Source organism: Nyctereutes procyonoides, unplaced genomic scaffold (assembly GCF_905146905.1).
Source record: "Nyctereutes procyonoides isolate TBG_1078 unplaced genomic scaffold, NYPRO_anot_genome, whole genome shotgun sequence".
In the NCBI taxonomy this organism is placed as follows: Eukaryota; Metazoa; Chordata; class Mammalia; order Carnivora; family Canidae; genus Nyctereutes; species Nyctereutes procyonoides.
In genome coordinates this window covers 15,622,054-15,641,344 of record NW_026575044.1, presented here as the reverse complement: position 1 = coordinate 15,641,344, position 19,291 = coordinate 15,622,054, and the positions used below count along the sequence as shown (strand labels likewise).

The following is a 19,291-nucleotide window of genomic DNA, read 5'->3' as shown; positions in this document are numbered from 1 at the left end:
ACCTCTTCGTACACAAAATGTCTGCTGCACCTGCTAAAACGTGCGACTTGTGGCCCCAGTGTCTGGACCACACATGTTTGACAAAATTTGTGGAGGGATTCAATATGGGTCCCCTGAAGACTAGCAGGGCCTGTGTGGTGCATCTGTCACCGCGTCTGCACACAGCAGATGTGCCAGGTGCATTGCTGGGTGACAGGGAGAGAGGCTGAAGGTCACTGCTATAAATATTACATTTCCACTAGGACGTGCCCTTCAGGTGGCCTTGGGACAGTTCCCCAAATACAAACAGGGGTCTCAAGAGGTGACTGTCTGGAGTGGCCAGCAGTGGCCCAGTGCGTGGAAGTGTAGGGACTTGGAGGCTGCTAGCACCTTTCTGAGTGTCCCAGGAAGCTGCACTCCTGCACCGGCTGGCGGGACAATTTCTCCCTGGGGCGTGTTGGAACCCAATGGACTCCCCTCCACCCCAGGGCCTTCTGGCCACTGACCTTTGTGTCCTGTGTCTTCTTTCCCACAGCTCAGACTCAGCAGCAGGCTGCTTCCAGAACACTTGACCAGCTGGTGGAAATGCCCAAAGTAATGGGACTGACCTGGCTGTCGGTGGGTTGCTGTGCTTGTAGCAACAGTAGAACTGAATTGAAATTGGCTTGTATGGCAGCTGGTGAGGTGGTGTCCTGGTCTTGGAAGCTTCTGTAAGGAATACACCCTGAGCTTTTTTCTTTTTTTAATAATATATATATATATTTTTAATAATATATATATATTTTTAATAATAACATCCTGAGCTTTGAGGCTCGTTTGGGGCGATGCACCTGCTGTGCTGGCTGGATAATTATGCAGATTTTCTTCTGAAACTTCATTTCACAAACTGCCAAAATGGGATTATTATATTTATCTCTTAAGTCATTAGGGAATAATAATTAGACCAAAAATGGTTAAATGTTTCTGTATTGATAATTTTTAGCTTGAAATCACTGCTGCTAATTGGTTCTTGGGTAGGTATTTGGAGATTCCGAGTAAAGGGGCACCTCACCTGCCTGGCTGGAGGGCAGCGTGGGTCAGCACAGAGGTTTGCTGTGGGTCTTGCTGGTCAGCAGCAGTGCTTACTGTGCATGGAGGGCTTGCTCCACAAACCGCATTCCGGCTGCTTTGCTGGGAGAACCCAAGTCATGATAGCAGCTGGGGTAGTGGCTGAGTCTCCCGCTGGCACAGGTGACTATGACGCTAAGGAGCCCATCAGCCCTGGGACTGGGATTGACTCCAGGACCCGACCTGCAGTTATTGGGGGCCAATATCACACCCTGTCCTGAGCAGACGCCAGCCCACTCAATCTGCACATCTGCTCAGGTGTGATTTGTGCGGTAGAAGAGGAAACCCGGCTCAGAGAATGAAGAATTTGCCCCAGGTCATTTCTCACCCCTCCTTTTTCTATGCCAATGGAGAGTCTAACACCAGACAGCGTGCAAGACCGTGGGGCTACCTCTGTAATCAAGGTAGTTGTCAGAAGACAAATAGGACTTGGATTTTCAAGGTGCTTGTATTCCCATGGGAAGAGACATACAGTAAACCAATAAATAAATAAAATGCCAGATAGTAAGTACCAGACAGAGTTAAGATAAGGCGGTGTAATGGAGGGGGGGCAGTCACTTCTTCAGATGACTCTTAGGGCGGCCTCTTTGTAAGAAGTGGCATCTCTGCTGAGGTCTGGATGATAGGTCAGAGCCAGCCCTGTGAAGACCAGGGGAAGAACATTCCAAAAATTCTAGCACATTCCAGACAAAGAGAGCCCCAGTGTGTGACACGGCAGGTGCAGGGGTGGGTGGGCGCAGAGGGGTCTCTGGGAAGGAGGATTAGATCATGGTGGGCTTGGTGAGTCCAAGTGGAGAGGTTGGGTTTTGTAAATACAATGAAAGTTGTTGGAAGGTTTTAATCAGAGAAATGACGGGATCTGAGCTTTGTTCATAAGAGATGGTGTTGTGTGCGGGGGTGGCACTGTGGGGGTCTGCTGTGGCAGCAGGGAAGTCTCCGGATGCTGTTGCTCTGGCCCTGCTGGGGGACGACGCTGGCTGGTATTGGGCTGGTGGGTGTGGGAAGAGGGAAGTTTATGAGCTCCGTGTGTTTTCGAGGAATTGCTGACTTGGCTCGCCGGGGACTTTGGTGTAGAGATCCAGGCAGACAGATGACTGTGGCCCAAGCCAGGAGGTAGGTTGTGATGCTGTTAACTCAGATGGAGGAAGCTGCTCCGGGCAGATGCGCTGAGTGTGTGTGTCTCCCAGAGCGGCCTGGGCAGTGTGGCACGTCCACCTGCGAGTGCGGTCCCAGAGAGACACCTGTACGTGGGGACTGAGGCTGGGGGTGGGTTCCAGGGGGCAGGAGCAGGGGTGTGGTGTCTGTTTGGAGAGAAGGAAAGTATCTAGGGGTTTATGGTGGGGTGGTCGTGTTGGCAGCGGTTGGTGGGCAGGTACATGGGTTAACCAGGGCTGGGGTTTTCCATCCAGAGCAGCGGAGAAGCGGGCAGGGCGCGGGGGCTGTTGAGGGCACCAGGTCTCTCTCTCTCAACCAGGCCGGCTTCCAGCATAAACAGCTCCCCCTTCCTCCCTCTGAGGAGGGCTGGTGGAGCCCCCCAGAGCTGCCCTCCCCACCTCCCTGTTACTGGGCGCCCTTTCTTGGGTAGGCTCAGGATCCTCACAGGAAAAGGGGAAGTGGGTGGGAGCCCCTATTGTCTCCTAAATCCTGGGTCAGCACAGGGGCTGTCGGTGCTCTTTGACTCCAAACCTACTTGGAGCAATTCCACGTAGAAATCAATGAAATAAATAATGCCGTTCCTGAGTGATACCTTTTCTTTTTTTAGGTTTTGGAGAAGGCTTCTGCTCGAGGACTTGGCAAGCCACTGGGAGATCCTGAGGTGCTCCTCCCTCTGTTCCCAGGACCTGTCTTTGCAACTCCTGCTGCCCCTCCCTGAGCACACTCCTGGTTGGTGCCCTCAGTGTTGGAGGAGTCTGTTCCTCTGGGATGCTTTCTCCATCACAGAAAACCCACCCAGCACCGCCTGTGCACCCAGATGTGGGCCTGCAGGCTGAGAATCACCACTTTCTCCAAGGGCAGGGCTGGGGGAAGTGTGCATGTGCAGGCTGTGGTACTGCAGTGATGGCCTGGGCACCCCCAGGGCTCGGGCATCTGTCTCCAGCATGTATATACATCACCCCTGTAGCTCCTGGTGACCCCCTGAGACTGACCTGTGGAGGACAGCCTTCTATGTGGTTCCCACGGAAATGAGGAATGCAGAGGTGCAGTGAGATCACCAGGGCGAAGGCCATTGAGGACATCCTTCTGTCCCTGGCAGGTGGGGCCAGGATGTACTGGGCTGGGATGAGGTGTATCAAGAATGGTCCCATCCGCCCCAGGCTGCGCCACTGTGGCCCACGGCGACTTATACAGTCTGTTTCCCTTTTTGTGTGGTGTGGAGTGTGTGCTTAAACCCAGGGGCAGTGATGAGCGGTGGGAAATGTGTCCGGCCCGGAGAGTGCACACCAGCTCACAGCTCACAGTCCCCCAGCAACCCGCACTCTGTGGCCCTGCCCACCCTCCTGGCCCTGTGCCTCCAGCACTTTCTTGCTGTAGGCCCTGTCTGTGCAGTAGTGGGGTCTGGCCCTCCTGCCCACCCCACATTCATCCGCCTCCCCTGCTCCTCCCCCAGAGGCCCCTTCCTAGTGCTGCTCTTGAGGGAATGCTTCTGAGACCCCAGCTGGCTGGCCACCCTCAGCCCCGCCAATGGCGAGGAGGGGCCTCTGGTGACCAATATGGTCCCTCAGACCCTCTTCTCAGGCACAGCCTTTCTGGGGCAAGCATGGTTTCAGGCCCATCCTCCTGCCTCGGCTTCAGTTCCAGGGAGCAGACCCGCGGTGCAAACTCACAGGCATCTTCAGGGACAGACGTGGGGCACATTACCTCTGTGCAGCCTGCAGATGCTGCGCAGGACGTGCAGGTGCCGCCCCTCACCGGCCCAGGTGGAGCCACAGCCGTACCTGCCTGCCTGCCACCGCCTGAGGCCAGCAGAGTGCCACCTGGGGGTTACAGGCTGCCGTAGCAGGTGCCTGCAGGCAGGGCTAGGGTGGGATGGGGGTGGGGTTTGCGGCCCTTGGACGGAGCCGTACTTCCTTCTCCCTCCTTCCGAACCTGGGTTCTCTGTCGCCGAATCCCTCTCAAGATCCTGCTGCTCACATGGTTTCCACCCTCTTACTGAGGACGGCTGTGACCTACCTCTGGTAGGACACTGTCCTTTCCCACCTCCCTTCCTTGGCCGGGTGCTGGGTGCTGGGCAGGGTGGATGCCTGGGCTGAGATCATGGTCATCGGTTTTGGCTGGTGGGCCCCCTCCCGGTGCAGTCTTTGCCCAGCATGGACAGTGACAAATCCCCTGTGACTCAGCTATCCATTCATGCTGGAGAAGTGAGCTGTTCTCCACCCTTCTGAGACTGGACAGGCTTCAGCAGGACAGCCTAGGGCCGGCAGGAGGACAGTAGTGTGGCAGCAGGGGGCAGCAGGGGGCAACAGAGGACAGCCGAGGGCAGCAGGGGGCAGCAGGGGGCAGCAGAGGGCAGCCCAGGCCTCTGGGTGCCTCTTCCTGTCTTCTTAGGTCCTCCCCACCTCCCACCCCCGATTTTGGAGCTGCCCCTAGCATAGCAGCTTCCCCCTCTCGCTAGGGAGGGCCTCTGGGACTGCCCAAGGCTGGGGTTCTGGGGTGCGGAGGGGGAGGGCCGGCGTCCCCCCACTCCTGCCAGAGCTGCTTTGCTCTCTTCTTACATCCACTGAATTTGGCTTGATTTCACTGGGAAAGGATTCTGGAGTGGAAGAAAACTGTGATTTGAGATGCAGTGATTTGGGTTAGCACCGGGCATGGGGTCTCCTGACCTGCTGTTTGTTAGATCCTGACACCTGTCGGCCCTGTTTGCACATCTTTGAGAGGGAGAGGCCTGCTCCTAGCCTTTTGTCAAGTTGGGCTCAGGTAACCATGCAGGGGACAGTGCTCATGGGCATGGGGGACACCGGGGGCACAAGCACAGGAAGTCACAAGGAAAGGCACAGCCCGAAGTGCAGCGACAAGGGCTAGGGCCCATTGGGGAGGGGCACCCTGGAGGTTATCCTGGGTCATGACAGCAGAGGGGGGCTCCTACTGCCTGGTCTGGGAAGTAGCCAGCTCCCGGCCAGGGCACAGGAGCTCCAGGCAGGCGCTCATGGCTGAGGTGTCGGAGGGGGTGGGTGTAGAGGTGCTCCATGCCCAACAGCAGCTCCCAGAAGGGCAGAGGGGACAGAGCACTCCCTCAGATCCAGGGTGCTCAGATCTTGTGTGGACACTGGGGTGCCCCTGAGACGTCAGGCCGATGGCTTCCCCCTTCATGGAGGAGACAAGGCTCAGAAAAGTGACAGGGACTTCCTCACATTTTGTAAAAACAAAACTGCACAGCTGGGAATGGGCCAAACCTGAGGTCCACTCTATGGCCAGTTCTGTGCATTCAAGTGGCCCTGGTCCCACACAGGCAAGGCCTTGGGGAAGGGGGCTTGTGCCCCCCCCAGTGGAGGAGCCTGGGTTGGGCAAAGGCAGGTCTGCTCCTCACCCTCCACCCCTCCAGCCAATGCTCTGCGTGTGCAGCTGAGGAAAAACAGCTTTGTGTCCCCGGAACTTCCCCGCAAGACGCAGTGAACCCAGATCCCCGAGGAGCTTCAGCCGCAGGGTTAAGGCTGCTGGGCACACTCTCCCTTCACCCTCCCTCCTGCCTCGGCTGTGCACCTGCTTTCCCCTCCCCGGCCTGGGGTCTGATCTCATGTCACCCGACCCTCTTCCTGCCATTCAGTCCTCCACGGTGCTGTGCGGACATGCCAAGTCCATACTGGCATGTCCAGCACATCCTCAAATGGAGAATCCCTCGTGCTTTGAATACCCAGCTCCCTGCCCGCCTGTCCCCTGTTGGGGCCGGAAGCTGCACCCTGACCTGGCATCCCCTAGGGAAGCAAGCTGAGGTTATAGAGGAATGATGGGGGCGGTCCTCCCCCCCTCCCAGACTCCCAGTCACACGACTCATCAGCCTGCCCCCTCTCTGGCCCATTGCAAGGATGGTGAAGAGGCCTTGGGAGTGAAGAGGCCATTGGTGCCCCCGAGTGCTGCAAACCCCGTTTGGCCTGGCCCCCAGTTCACCACTCAGGAGAGAGCTGCCTGAGCTTGTCTACCGTGCAGACACCTCCGCGAGGTTGAAGCCTGTGGCAGGGAGGGGATCCTCCTATGTGCCCCGGAGAACATGACATGCTGCCCTAAGGGACTCTGGAGAAGGGGGGGGGGACCTTCCTGGCGTTTTTCAGACCAGAAAAATGTGTTTTTCTGGCATTCCAGACCAGAATCAGCGAGCATTGAAATAACACCCATCACCTTGGTGCACAAAGCATGGCATGCCTCCAGAGCTCGCTTGTCCATCCCTGCCTGCCACCCCCCACCCCCAGCCCGGCTTCTGCACCCACTGTGCTCGTACCTGCACGCGTTCATGTGGCCCCCTGCGAGCCCCACTTTGAGGAGTAGGGGGGTGACCAGAGGAGCTGGTTTCCTCTTTCCTCTGCCTCCGAGTGCAGGGAGAGCATTGATTTGTTGTTACAGCCTCGGCTCACTCTGCTCACAGCAGCCTTCCATCATTAGGGTCAAATTTGACGGGACAAGTGGAGGCTTCTCTTCAGGTGTGGTCAACTCACAGGGGCTGGCGCTTCCCTTCGTGCCCGTGGGCATGGGCCCCACTGTCCCTTCAGTTTGAAGGAGACTGTGACTCTTGATATCGAGGCCATGAGTTCGAGCCCCATGTTGGGTGTGATTACTTAAATATATCTTGAAAAAATAATTTTATTAGAGCCAAACTATTTAAATAATTTTATTTGTTTCATCCTTTGGTAGATGAGAAAAATACATTACAAAATACATTATACAGAGGACAGCTCACAGTACACATTACTAAAAACACAGTCTACATTCCAGCCAGGGCTGGTGGTAAGTTCAGAGGAAAGCCACAGAGGCCTGGAGACCCAGATTTCAGCTCTACGGAGTGTTTCCCCTCGGGGCCCCTCTTTATATCAACCTCTTCATGGATTAGCACCCGTATCAGGTGGGTGTGGGCAGAGCTAGAGCAGCACAGGGCTGAGCTGGAGACTCAGCATCCCTAACAGAAAAGGGGCCAAATGGCCAGGGTCTTCAATACAGCAGGACAGAGTGCTGGTGCCCTGCAGGTGCGCAGCCAGCAGTCCTGAGTCTGAGTTCCCCTACACTAGCCTTCGCCAGCCTTGCCCACCACCCAGTGTGCAGGCAGATGGGTCCCAAGGGCCACCTCAGCCCCAAGGCAAGCTTGCTGGCCAGGAGGCAGGTCCATGCGACACCGCACAGCCTCCTCACCCCACTCTCCCCTGACCAGCAGTTCCCAGAGCCGGGGTGAGGACCCGGGTGCACAGAACAAGCCCCTGGAGGCTGACCACTCCAGCGGGACCCACCTCAGGCGAACAGCTTCAGAGAGCCCATTTCTCTAAGCCACCAACTTGCTTCAGAGCTCTGCCCAGCTTCGTGCACAAGCCCAGTGCAGAGGCCCGAGTGCTTGGGGCCAGCTGGAAGCCAGCCTTCTGAGGGAGGGGAGCAGGGGGCACCACATCCCCCACCCCCTCCATTCATTCAGAAGCAATTCTCTGAAGCGGCTCTCAAGCCTTCATCCTCACTTTCTTAGAAATTTGAAAACATCTGTGACTAAGAAAAGTCATCCTAAGAATCAAGGGCATCATTCCAGCCTGCTCTGTTGTGGTTTAGTGGGCCAGGCCCTGCATCCCGAGGGGACAGGTGCAGGTTGCTCCGGGGGCCTTCGTGAGAAACCTGGGGGCCAGCCAGGTGAGCTTCACTGCGAAGTCCCAGCCTCGAGGCCCTGCCCCTCCCCCACCACCCAGGCAGCGTGGGGGTGGGGGTGGGGATGGGGGGGCAGGAGGTGGGAAGAAAAGGAAAGATGAGTCAAGACCAGCATCTTCAAATTAACAAACTGTAATTGTTTTCCCAAAGATACATTTTTTTCATACACATCCATCATACACTGTAACCAAAAAAAGCAGTGTACATGAAATAAGAGAAAATAAATTAAAAATCCATAGCATAGGTAAGGAGGCTCTAGTCTGGAGCACAGCTGAGTTTCCAGCAATATAAGGAGGCTCGAAAGTTTCTTTTTATAAGAATGCCTGCTAGCAGGGGTTCCAGCCAGGTGGTTGGTTGGTCTGTAAGTCAGTCTTGAGTACTTGAAACAGGTCTGTGTTTTTGTTTTTCCTTAGCGTTTAAAATAGCCATCATTGTCCTGCAATAGGCAGAGCTATCACGTCCAGGAAAAATGAGGGAGGGAACCACAGAGGCAGCGTGAGATCCGAATACAGCATTCAAAGGTAATTGGTCCAGTGGCGCCTGGGGAAGAGGGAGGGACAGCTCTCCAGGGTTAGCCATCTTCCTTGGGAGGTGTGTACCAGCCTGCAGGGAAAGCCAAGAGACCGTCACGGGGTGCAAGCCCATGCCCACCCTCTCAGCCCAGTCATGGAGGGTACCTCCAAGGTCAGGGGTGAAAAGATCCCAGCAATGGCAAGGGCTTCCCAGTGGGGGGGGGGGGGCGGAGCAGCTGTATGGGGGCTGGGAAGCTGCCCATTGGAGGCCAGGACTATGGGGGTGGGTGGGGGGACACACATGAGCTGCCTGACATGAAAGGATATAGTGATGTGAGCTTTTGTCTCAAAGGGTAGTCGGGAACAGGGCAGCACTGAGGACGCCACCTCCCACCGCCCAACCCAATACAACAGGCAGGCAGTGCTTTTCTGAGAAGGGAGCCACCACCTCCAGCCCTTCTCTGGGGGACAGAGACAGGGGGGTAATAACGGCTCAGAAACCAAGAGAAGGGATTCTTGCTCTGTGGTGGGAAGTGCCGTCCTCGGGGCCTGGTTGCAGCTCACCGTTCTTCTCGTGGATCTGCACCAGGGACTTGTAGGACTGCTGTGCTCTCGTCAGGCTGTACTGGGACTGCAGCAGGAGGCGACCGTGAACACGGCGGGCGGCGGCCCTCCTGCCCCACCCTCCACAGCTGCCAGCCAGAGACCTGGTGCCCCGGCACAGTGCCCTGCTGACCTGTGGTACCTTCTGCCCACAGCCCTGCCCCCCAGGCCCGCTCGGCAGAGGCGCCAGAGGCCTCACCCTCTTGGGCTTCGACGCGAGCAGCCTCAGGGCCTGGCTCCTTACTTTGTTGGCTCCAAACTGCACTCGTGCCTTCCCCTTCACCAGCGTGGCGCTGATCTGCATGATCACAGACTCTATGGAATAGGCGCTGCTCCAGCCCTGGAACAGGGAGGGATGGAGGAAAGAAGGGTTAGCTTTTCTTGTGCATGTTCCTGCCCACAGTTATGCCCACCACCCAGGCTGCAGGGGTGTATACATATGCTGATGTCAGCCCTGCCCTGCCCAGGCCAGCCAGGAGGGACCACAGGCTCACCTGCTTGGTGAGAAGTTCCATGCAGATGGCACCTCCGCCCAGAACATACCTGCAGAAGAAAGGTCAGTGAGGCAGCTATATATGTGGCCAAACTCCACACCTTCCTCACCTTCCGCCCCTGCTGAGCCACTCACCCTCCGGAGAGGACTGGAGACACAACCCTGACAAACGGTGGGTCAAAGGGGAAGTTATCCTGTGAAGGAAGACAAAGGTGATGTCAGAAGGGCCCAAGTCCATCCCCAGGACGGCCCTCCACCAGGCAAGGAAGTCACCTGGCTGACCAGGGAGCAGCCACAAAGAGAAATCTTACTTTGAAAGAAAAATTAAGTAGGATGAAGTCAGCTCCTTCCTTCTCTTTAAGGATCTGGAGATCGTTGTGCAAAGCGCTGTCTTGGTCGACTCTGTGAAGCCAGAAGGGTGAGCTCAGAGCCCAGGTCCCAGCCCAGGAGCCCAGAGACAGCTCCAGCTCCCCCAGGCTGGCCACAGGGGCACAAGTCCGTCCACACACGCTGTTCCCCACTTACTACCCAGTCAACACTCACTTGAGGAGTTTGACATTCCAATCATACAGGCTGTCATTCACAAGTTCGACTGCATAGTTTCCTGGAGAAAGGAAGACAACATGAGCCGTCGGGAAGGTCCAGGGTACAAGCGGCCTATGAGCCCACCCCCCAGGCTGACAGAACAGAGGCAAAGACTCCAAGTCCAGGCCACACGGACAGACAAACCCAACCTAAACCCACTGCTGGGGCACTACATTCCTGGCCTGAAGGGTGCACGCACATTCACGTGTCCCAGGACTTCTCGAGGCCCCAGTGCAACCCACACTCACCACCTTTGAAACTCTGTGACCGGTATATATCCCTGAGCTCCTTCATCAGCCGGTCAGTGGCCTGCACCGAGCCAGACACCGCACCCTGCATGGGAGAGGTACCAGGCTAGGCTCAGACACACCACAGCCTCCCTGCCCCCAGGGAGGCCTGTTTCCCAGTTGGATGTCCCAGGACCCACCACCCGCAGCCGCACCCACCAGCCCCCGGGCCCAGTTTTCCTGGGAAGGCACCTACGTTTAAGTAATCTTGCCTCTGATTCTTCTTAATCTTCTCTAGTATAGCCAGATTTTCCTTTCCAATGCCGTCATCTTCAGATTTCTTGCCCTCAGCTGGCTCCTCCTCTTTCATTTCATAGTGATCTAGGTCTTCCGTGTCCTGGGGCAGGGGCACGGGGCAGGACAGGAGAGGAGAGAACCAGCAGAGGTTGTGCAGGGAGCCACAGGCCGTCCCATCTGGCCTAGAGCCACAGGCACAGCAACAGTGCATGCAGCGGGCTGGTGAACATGGTGCCTCTCCATTCCTGCAGCGAGTCCCAACCCCGTTCTGTCTGTAATCTAAGGACGAGGGCAATCTCCTCCCCATCAGTCTCAGGCAGCAGAACTACCCACGGACCCAGGGAAGGCAAGCAGGACTCAGCCATCTTGTTCCCTAGAACTCCACTCCAGCCACCCCTGAAACTCTCCCTTGGAAGGGATGGTTCGAGTAACTGTGGCTGACACTGTGACTCAAAGCTCACGTCTCACCAGGTCACTACAGTGCCTGAGTTCTGAAGACTCGGGGTCGGAAGTGTCCTGCCCGCCCTGTCAGGATAGGGCCTGGATCAAGAGCACAGAGGCCCCCGCTGCAGACAGTGGAACAAGGGAGGTGGCAGAAGTCAGGAAGGAATGAGCCCCTTGTTCACCCTGCTGCAGGTAGGTCAGCAGTTGGTTCACTCCATGTGGGGAGGTGCACAGGCCGCCTGCTTCACAAAAGCAGCGAACCCAAGGCCATAGCAGCATGCGGTTAATACTAACGCCCTGGTTGTCACGCCAGCTCAGGACATCCTCGGGATACCCGTCACGTGCCAGGTGCTGTACTAGGTGCTGCACTCTGGCTCATCCACTTCTTACAATCACCACACCACTATCTGGCTGTTCGTTCCACCACCCTGACGAGGCGGCTGAGGTCAGTAAGCGTTACCACCACGCCCACAGTGACACCACCCTCAACAGAGCTACAATGTGAATCCCATTCCACATGGCCCAAGTTCTTGACCGTTATGTGACATTCTGCGAAAGCATCTGTTTACAGAGACCAGATCACGAAGATTCAGCACTTATCACCCACTGTGCGGCGCATTCTGCGCTTAACACCTGGCTTTGCCTTCCCGACAACCACACGTTGTCGTCACAAATCCTATCTTACAGGAAAAGCACAGCTTAGGGAGATCGGGTAAAGCCCCCCATTAAACTCGGGATGCAGGACTCCAAGATTCCTGGAGCAATAAAGACACAGGTAGGGGTGTCTGTCTCCTACGCCCTGGCTGCTCTTCCAAGTCAATAAATCTGGCCTTAATTATTTCTCTGCCCGGTCTAGACCGCAGGGCTACATACAGGGAGCACTCAGTGGTGCTGACAGAAAAAGTCACCCGCCAATGCTGAAACTCTCCCTTGGCAGGGATGGTTCCTCGAGTAACTGTGGCTGACACTGTGACTCAAAGCTCATGTCTCACCAGGTCACTACAGTGGGGTCCACCCTACCTCGGGCATCTCCTCATCTTCATCTTCTGACGACACATCCTCCTGTGTGCACTGTGACGGGGGGGGGGGGGGGGAAGAGGGAAGGGGGGAGGCAGAGATCAGAGCCCCAGTGGCTTCTCAGCACGCAGCTTCCAACCTCTGCCCCGGGGCCCTGGGTCTGGGGGTGCTGTGACTGCCCTCAAGTGCCCAGCCTCTCCCAGGCTAGGTGGGAGTGGAAGCCACTGCCCAGGGAGTGACTCCACGGGCAGCCCAGCCCGTCCTTCTCTTCCCACCACGAGCTAAAGATCAAGAGATGCACAGTGGCTGCGTTATCCACCTCCTACCACCTGGGCTGATTCTCCCAAGAACCCCTCTTCTACACAGGTGCCTCTAGACTGACGCCACGTTGTCAGTTCTCAACGAGGAGCCTGGGTCCCCAATGGCCACCCACTGCTACTGTTAACAATAAAATGTTCCCCATCCTCCCAAAAGGGGAAACCCTGCCCACTCGTGCGTCTTAATAGAAGGTACTCTATTTGGCTACATGCCCATCTGGAGACAGCGCCACGACATGGGTACATATTTGCAGTGGCCAGAAGTGGAGAGAAATGACTGCAGGTGTATCCAGATGAACAGGTATTCGCTGAGTGCTGTCATGGGGCAGCCCCACACCATGGTGCCCAGGCCCCTCTGCTGCTTACCTGCTCCGCCGGCAGGGGCTGGTCTAGCATCTCCACATCTGGGTGCTGCGGCAGGTTGTAGAGTTTACACAGGTCGGAAATGATCCTCTTCAGATGCTGCAATAGCTGGGGGTAGAGGATCACAGTGACGTCAAACACCCCGTGCCCCCCACCTGGATGGGTGTGCGGACGAGCCCCTGAACCCACATGTGCTGGCTAGTTCTCTGAGCCTTACAGGCCATGTGGCTGCAGGGGGCATTTACTGGACCATCCCGGTCTGGCGGTCTGGCGCTAGGCTCCCCCTCCGGCTTCAGAGAACCCCCCGCCCAGCAGTCTGCCCCCAGATGTACCCTTTCCAGGGAGTCTCCGTGACATGGGGAAAGAAAGGGTGTCCCCCACCCGACACCCTGGCCCCTCACCAGAGTATTCCCTTTCTTTATATCCACCAGCCTCTCCAAGACAGCAGCCAAGTTTGGATCATCGGACTCCACTGACCAGATTGGGGGCACCGCAGGGTAGGACTCCTGAGAAAAAAGCAGGAGAAGGGTCAAAACGCACGACCCTGGGAAAGGCTCCATTTTGCCTTCTCTTGCCCAATGTTTCTATTTTCTTTGCCCCTTCTCTCCCCAACAGAAGCCCAGCTCAGCAAGTCAGTATCTAACCGAACAGCTTCCCAACGAACCCCACGCCAGGAGAACTCATTCCTGAGAGGGCCCTTTCCAAACAGTCTGAACATTTTTTTCTCTTCCCAAGAGAAAGCGTCAGAGACAGTGGTGGCAGACCACCAATGGTGAGGGAGGCCGCCCCTCCAGCCCATGGCCAGTGCAGCTTTGCCCACTCCCAGCACACAGCCCCCTGGCCCTTCGGCTCTTCAGATCCCACTGTCTGCTCAGGAAGGGATCCCCTCACCACAATCGCACTGAAGTGAACAAAAGCAAAGATTGCAGATCACTTCCACATTAGCTGTGGAAGAACAGACACAAACAGGATTTTGTCCCCAGAACCTCAATGTAAGAGGTTAGCAGGAAGACTCTCCCCACGTGGGTTACCCACAGCACACGCCCTGGAAGACCAGTTTTCCATATTGCTCCCTTGGAGCCTGCCACCCTCTCCGCCCAGCGTAGGCTGCAGGGCTCCACATGGCAGGCTGGGAGAAGCCTACGCTGCTAGCATTCCCAGCATTCCTGAGCCACGGTGCCAAATGCAGCCTGACCAGACTCCCCCTCTGCCCAAACCCAGGGGCCCAGGTCAGGCCCCTTTGCAGGGGCCACAGAGTCTGACTTCTTTCCCGGCACAAAGACCACAAACAGACTCTGGCCACCAGATGGGCAGCAAGAAGGGGACAAACCCACCCTCCAGGAGCTGGAAGTTTAATACAGAAACAGAATCAGCTCCTGAGAGTTCTACCCAGGTCAAGGAAACCTACCCACTTCTACCCAATGTCTTAACTTTCTCAGGGCACTAACCATCAATGCTAGAAAACCCTAACAAAAAAGATGCTCAAATCTTCACCTCGCTAACCACACCCAGTCCACCAATCTCAACTTTTTAGTGGGAAAAAAACTGGAGAAAGAAAGAAATGTGACACGCGTTTTGGTGGGGCACCGTCCAATCCAGACTGAGGCTTGCCGTACACCCTGACCTGGTTTGATGGAGAAAAAGGGAGAGAACACAAGAACTGTGTAAACTGCACTCAGGCCCTGGGTCCCACACCATCCAGCATTAGTCTCTCCCCAGACCCCCGCCTGGGTCAGGTGCTGTCCCAGGTTCCCCAGCTAATGCCCCTGGCAGGGGGGATGCTATCATAGCAGGTAGTTATCAGCCACTGACCCCCTCCCCAAGATGTCAGAAAGTGCATAGGTAGGGAACACGCTGGGTGTCTCCTTGTTCAGCAAGCTCTTGCATGGAGAGATGTTCACCGGGGAGAAAAGGGACAGTTACTGCTCAGAACCAAGTAGATGGTGCTCCCACATCACCATCGTGGCCAAGAAAAGCACCCACCCAAGGCACAGGAGGGGAGTGGCAGATCTGCTACCAGCTGGGGCAAAAGGAGGAGAGTTAGAGGTTACACGGGAATGGAAAGGGAACCAAAGAAGAGGAAAAAAAAGAAAACTCCACGATCTGCGAAACCAACACTTGGTAAAATTCAGGGAGCAAAGGGGGGCTTCGGGAAAGGCGCCCGGGCAGGGATCCCACAGGTGGCAACGTCCTCAGTCAAAGGTACGGGAGAACAGGGAGCATCAGTGAATCGTGCAGGGTTCAAGCCGGGAGGTCCCTGCAGCGGAGCCGGGGCAGAGGCCCCGAGCCCCGCGATGACAGCAGGGGCAGAAAGGGTCTTCCGCGGACGGCAGGTAAAGTGGCCAGGGCCCGCTCAAGACCTTCGGGGTGTGGATGTGGGTTAGCGAAAGAGACCGGTGCGGCCGCCATATGTCGGGGCGCCCCTCGCCGCCCCGGGTCCCTGGCAGACTCCGGGCGCACGGCTCAGGCTCCCGCCGCAAAAGCCAGTGGCCCCGCGGGGATGGAGCCGAACCCGGGAGGGAGACCGGGCCTCCGGGTCCGGGGGACGCGGGGTCGTGCGGGGTGGCCCCGGGTCCCCGACAGGGGTCCTCACCGTGATGTTGCAGTGGATGCGGACGGGATCCCCAGGCACCGGCCCCCGCGGGGGCAGATGCGGTCCGGGCGCGGCCCCCGCCCCGGCCCCTCCGGCCCCGGCCAGCAGGAACTCGCAGCTCAGCTCGTCCAGGCAAGCGCTGGCAATGCGGAAGCGCTCGTGGCCGCGGTGGAAGATGGACTCGAGCAGCTTCAGCTCCCGCCTCAGGCAGGGCCCCGGCCCCGGGCCCCCCCCCGGGCCGCCCCCGGCCCCCGGCGCCGCCCCCTGGCCCCCCAGCTGCTGCCCCGGCCCCGGCTGCTGCTGCCCCTGCGGCTGCGGCTGCTGCATCCTCCGCTCCGCTCCGCTCCGGGGCCGGCGGGCCGGGAGCCTCCGGCCTCCGCTCGGGCTCCGCCGCCGCCGCCGCCGCCGCCGCCGCGGTCCGCACTTCCTGATCCCCCCTTCGCCAAGATGGCGCCGCCGCCGCCTCCGGGACGGGGCCCCCCCGCTCGCCGGCCCCCAGCCGCCGGAAGCCGCGCGCCCCTCCCCCTCCGCTCCGGCGGCCCGCCCCGCCCCTCACGTGACCGCGCGGCGCCGGCCTCCCTCACGTGACCGCTCTCTCTCGCCCGCCCCCTGGTGCTCGCCTGCCGCCCTCCACACGTGACCCGGGGGCTTTGGGCCCGGCGCTTTCCGCGCTTCGGCGCGTGCTGACGCAGGCCGTGCGCGTGAGCGTGCGCGTGCGTCCTCCCGCCGGCGTTTCCCCGTCACGTGCCCCGGCGCCGTGTGCTCCCAGGGGCCTCCTGCGCGGGACCGGCTTCCTGCCCGGGCGCGTCTTCTCCGGCCCACGCGGCGGCGAGCCTGTGGCGTGCTGACAGGAGGCCCCGAACCCCGGCGCCCGTGCGGGGCGGGGGGCGGCGAGAGCCTGGGGAGCGGCTAGGGGGCTTGCGGGCTCGTCTCCTCCCCTCCTGCCCGCCGGGCCTCCCCGGTGACCTTGGGGTAACCATCGCTCTTCTGAGCCTCAGTTTCCTCGTCTGAGCCGTGGCGTGGGCCGGGCGGTGCACAGGACACCAAGAGGTCACCGCGCGGTGCCCAGGTCCCCCGACCGAGGTGTGGTCGGCCCTTTTGGTCCCCGTGGCAGAGGACGAGGCTGGGGCCGTGGGGGCTTTGGTCGCGGGGGTACGGGGCCGAGCCGGGGTGTCCGCCATCCCTAGGGACCCCGACTTCCCCCCCCCCCCCACAATCCCTCTTCCCCGGCGGTGGCCCTGGCCCCCGCCAGAGGATACCGTCACCGAGGGTGCGAGGGGCGTAGGGGGGGCCGGGGCCAGGAGAGTTCTGCCCACCGACCTCGCGGCCTGCCGCCCCCCCCCTTCCCCCGGGGCCGGCAGGGAAGACCAAGCTTTGTTGGGAGTGGACTGCGCTCTCGCTCCTGTGATAAAGGCCATCTTGGCTGTGGAGCTCCGGGAGCCAGGAGCCGAGGTTGGATGCCGTGTTCTGTTCTTGGGGCTAATTATGTCTTTCGGGGGCCGAGCCTCCTTTTCCCGTCATTTTCATGTCTGGGGATGCGAGCCCGTAGCCTCAACAACCCCTGACCTAGCCCTGCCTGTCTTGGTATCCTGCAAGCGTTTCTATCACTCCCTCTCCCCAGCTCTGTGAGGACGGCGTCTTATCCGTGTTTGCAAGAGGGGAAAGGACACAGGCTCCTAGCAGCTGCTGGCCTTGCCCGTGGGCCTTGCCTGCCCCTCGGCCTCCCCTGGTGCTTTCTCCAGAGGTTTCACACGGCTTGACTCCAGTCCAAACGAGAGAATCCCACAAATGAAACCATTAGGGAAATCCCGAATTCCATATTTTTATTTTTTATTTTTTTATTTTTTAAGATTTTGTTTATTCATGAGAGACACAGGAGGAAAGAGAGGCAAGGACACAGGCGAGAAGCAGGCTCCATGCAGGGAGCCCGACATGGGACTCCATCCCGGGTCTCCAGGATCAGGCCCTGGGCTGAAGGCGGCGCTAAACCTCTGAGTTACCCAGGCTGCCCTTATTTTTATTTATTTATTTTTCTTTTTAAATTACTTATTTGTAATTCAAAGTGAGCAGGAGGGAGGAAGAGGCAGAGGGAGAGGGGAGACAGAATTCTAAGCAGCTCAGCTCCAGGCAGAGCCAGAGGCGGGGCTCACTTTCATCACGGTGAGGTCATGATCTGAACCCAAACCGAGTCCCACACTTAACCCACTGAGGCGCCTCTGAACTCCGTATTTTATAAAGAATTTTACTTAGAAGAAAACAAGGTGAGGAGATGTTTCCACAGTGCTGTGCAGACAGGTCCTGCAGTGAGGACAGACCTGTAACTTCCCGTCTCTGCTGGTGCAGCTCTGGCAGGAAGAGCCCTCTGGAGGAAGCCTGGTAGGGAGTGCTATGTAGCGTTCTGCTGACACATGCAGGGCAGGGGCATCAGGCATAAAAGCAACTGGTACTTAACAATTATTTAATGAACCCTTAGATGCTCAGGAAGCAGGAGTGAATAAAACAAAGCTCCCTGCTCTAGTGGGGCCTGCATTTCACTGGGGGAGTTAGATACAGCAAAGGTGACCTCTTTAACACCCACTGACTCACTAGATTTATCATGCTTACTGAGCACCTATACGTGCTGGACGTGAGGGGCCCGTCCTGCCCTTTCCCTGCATCTAGTCCAGTGGGAGGCTCCCCTGAACAAGCAGCATGCAACATTCTGACTGATGAGTTGCCTTCTGTAGGGAGGAAAGGGCTGGGTGCTGTCCCAGGCCGAAGGTATGGTGTGTGGGGAGGTTTAGAGGTTAGGACGGTGGCAGGTTAGAAGAAGAGCTAGGGTGATGGGTGCACATACAGCAGGCAGAGGTTACATCCTAGCAGATGTTCAAAACTGTGTGTAGGAGCTTGGGCTTTCCTTTAAGATCAAGGAAGATGTTGACCAGGCAAGTTGCTCAGCCTGTCTGCTTTGGTTTCTGTTCCTGGAACGGGGAGATTGTCCTGGTGTCTGAGGAGACCGGGTGGGATGACATGAAAAGTGCTTAGAATGGTGTACATGATAAGGGATTTTTAAGTTTTGGAAAGTAGAGAGTCTGCGTACCGTCTCCTAAGAGGAGAGAGGGGAGGAAAGGGGGCCAGTGGTGAAAGGTTGTCTGGGTTTTATTTACAGTACATTGGGAAACCACTTAAGATTTTAAGCTAGGAATGGCATGATCTGATTGAAAATGTTAAAAGGTCATTTTGGCTGCTCTATGAAAAGTAAAGTATAGAGATTTTTGTTTTTTCTCCAAAAGGCCATGTGTTATTGAAGTGAGGACATGTGCCTGTTCGGGACAAAGTGAGTGGCTTTCTCTTTTGACTTGCTCCCAGAAGCATAGTATTCTGTCCCAGACTCAACAAATACATCCTGAGCTCTTGCTCTTTGCCAGGGACTGTCGTGAACACTGGGAGGCAGTGACTCCTGGCACAGAGCAGAGGCTCCTTCCACGACAGCTGCTGCTCACGGATGGTTTTCCCTTGTGTCTCTTACTCCTGCCCTCAGAAGCACATGGTGATGGGTAAATTGGATCACTGTAAGGCAATGTGATGAACACAATAGGGATCAAGAGCAGCAGGAGCCTTAAAGGGTGATACCAGAGTTAACTCCCAAGATGGAATGTGAGGAACCTACTTAGATGGAAATGGGGGGACAGTCTGAGAGAACTGAGTCCCAAAGTAGAAGGAGATCCGGAGGAAAGGTAAGGTAGAAGAGAGGATAGGTGAAGGCTCAGCATAGACAAGATCCTAAGAGTGTGGAGGTGTTCAACCCTGGAATTTTAGGCTGAAGCCCCAGGGCAACCCAGATAGTATCAGTTTACCAATACATCAGTAATTAAATGTAAAAATCTTTGATCCAGCAATGTCATTTGGAAATTATTAAAGAAATGTGCAGAAACTTACCTGCAGTA

General features: G+C 57.3%; 1 protein-coding gene across 1 annotated transcript; it reads right to left on the bottom strand.

The window, feature by feature from the left end:
* Positions 1-8,030: 8,030 nt before the first annotated feature.
* Positions 8,031-15,840, bottom strand: UBE2Q1 (ubiquitin conjugating enzyme E2 Q1). Its single transcript, XM_055324428.1, has 13 exons — positions 15,366-15,840; positions 13,174-13,278; positions 12,776-12,880; positions 12,096-12,146; positions 10,591-10,731; positions 10,356-10,440; positions 10,066-10,126; positions 9,834-9,924; positions 9,658-9,716; positions 9,524-9,572; positions 9,274-9,369; positions 8,991-9,057; positions 8,031-8,517 (listed from the first exon to the last, which is right to left on the bottom strand). The coding sequence occupies exons 1-13, from the start codon at positions 15,690-15,692 to the stop codon at positions 8,486-8,488; spliced, it is 1,269 nt and encodes a 422-aa protein (XP_055180403.1). The 5' UTR covers positions 15,693-15,840; the 3' UTR covers positions 8,031-8,485.
* Positions 15,841-19,291: the final 3,451 nt, after the last annotated feature.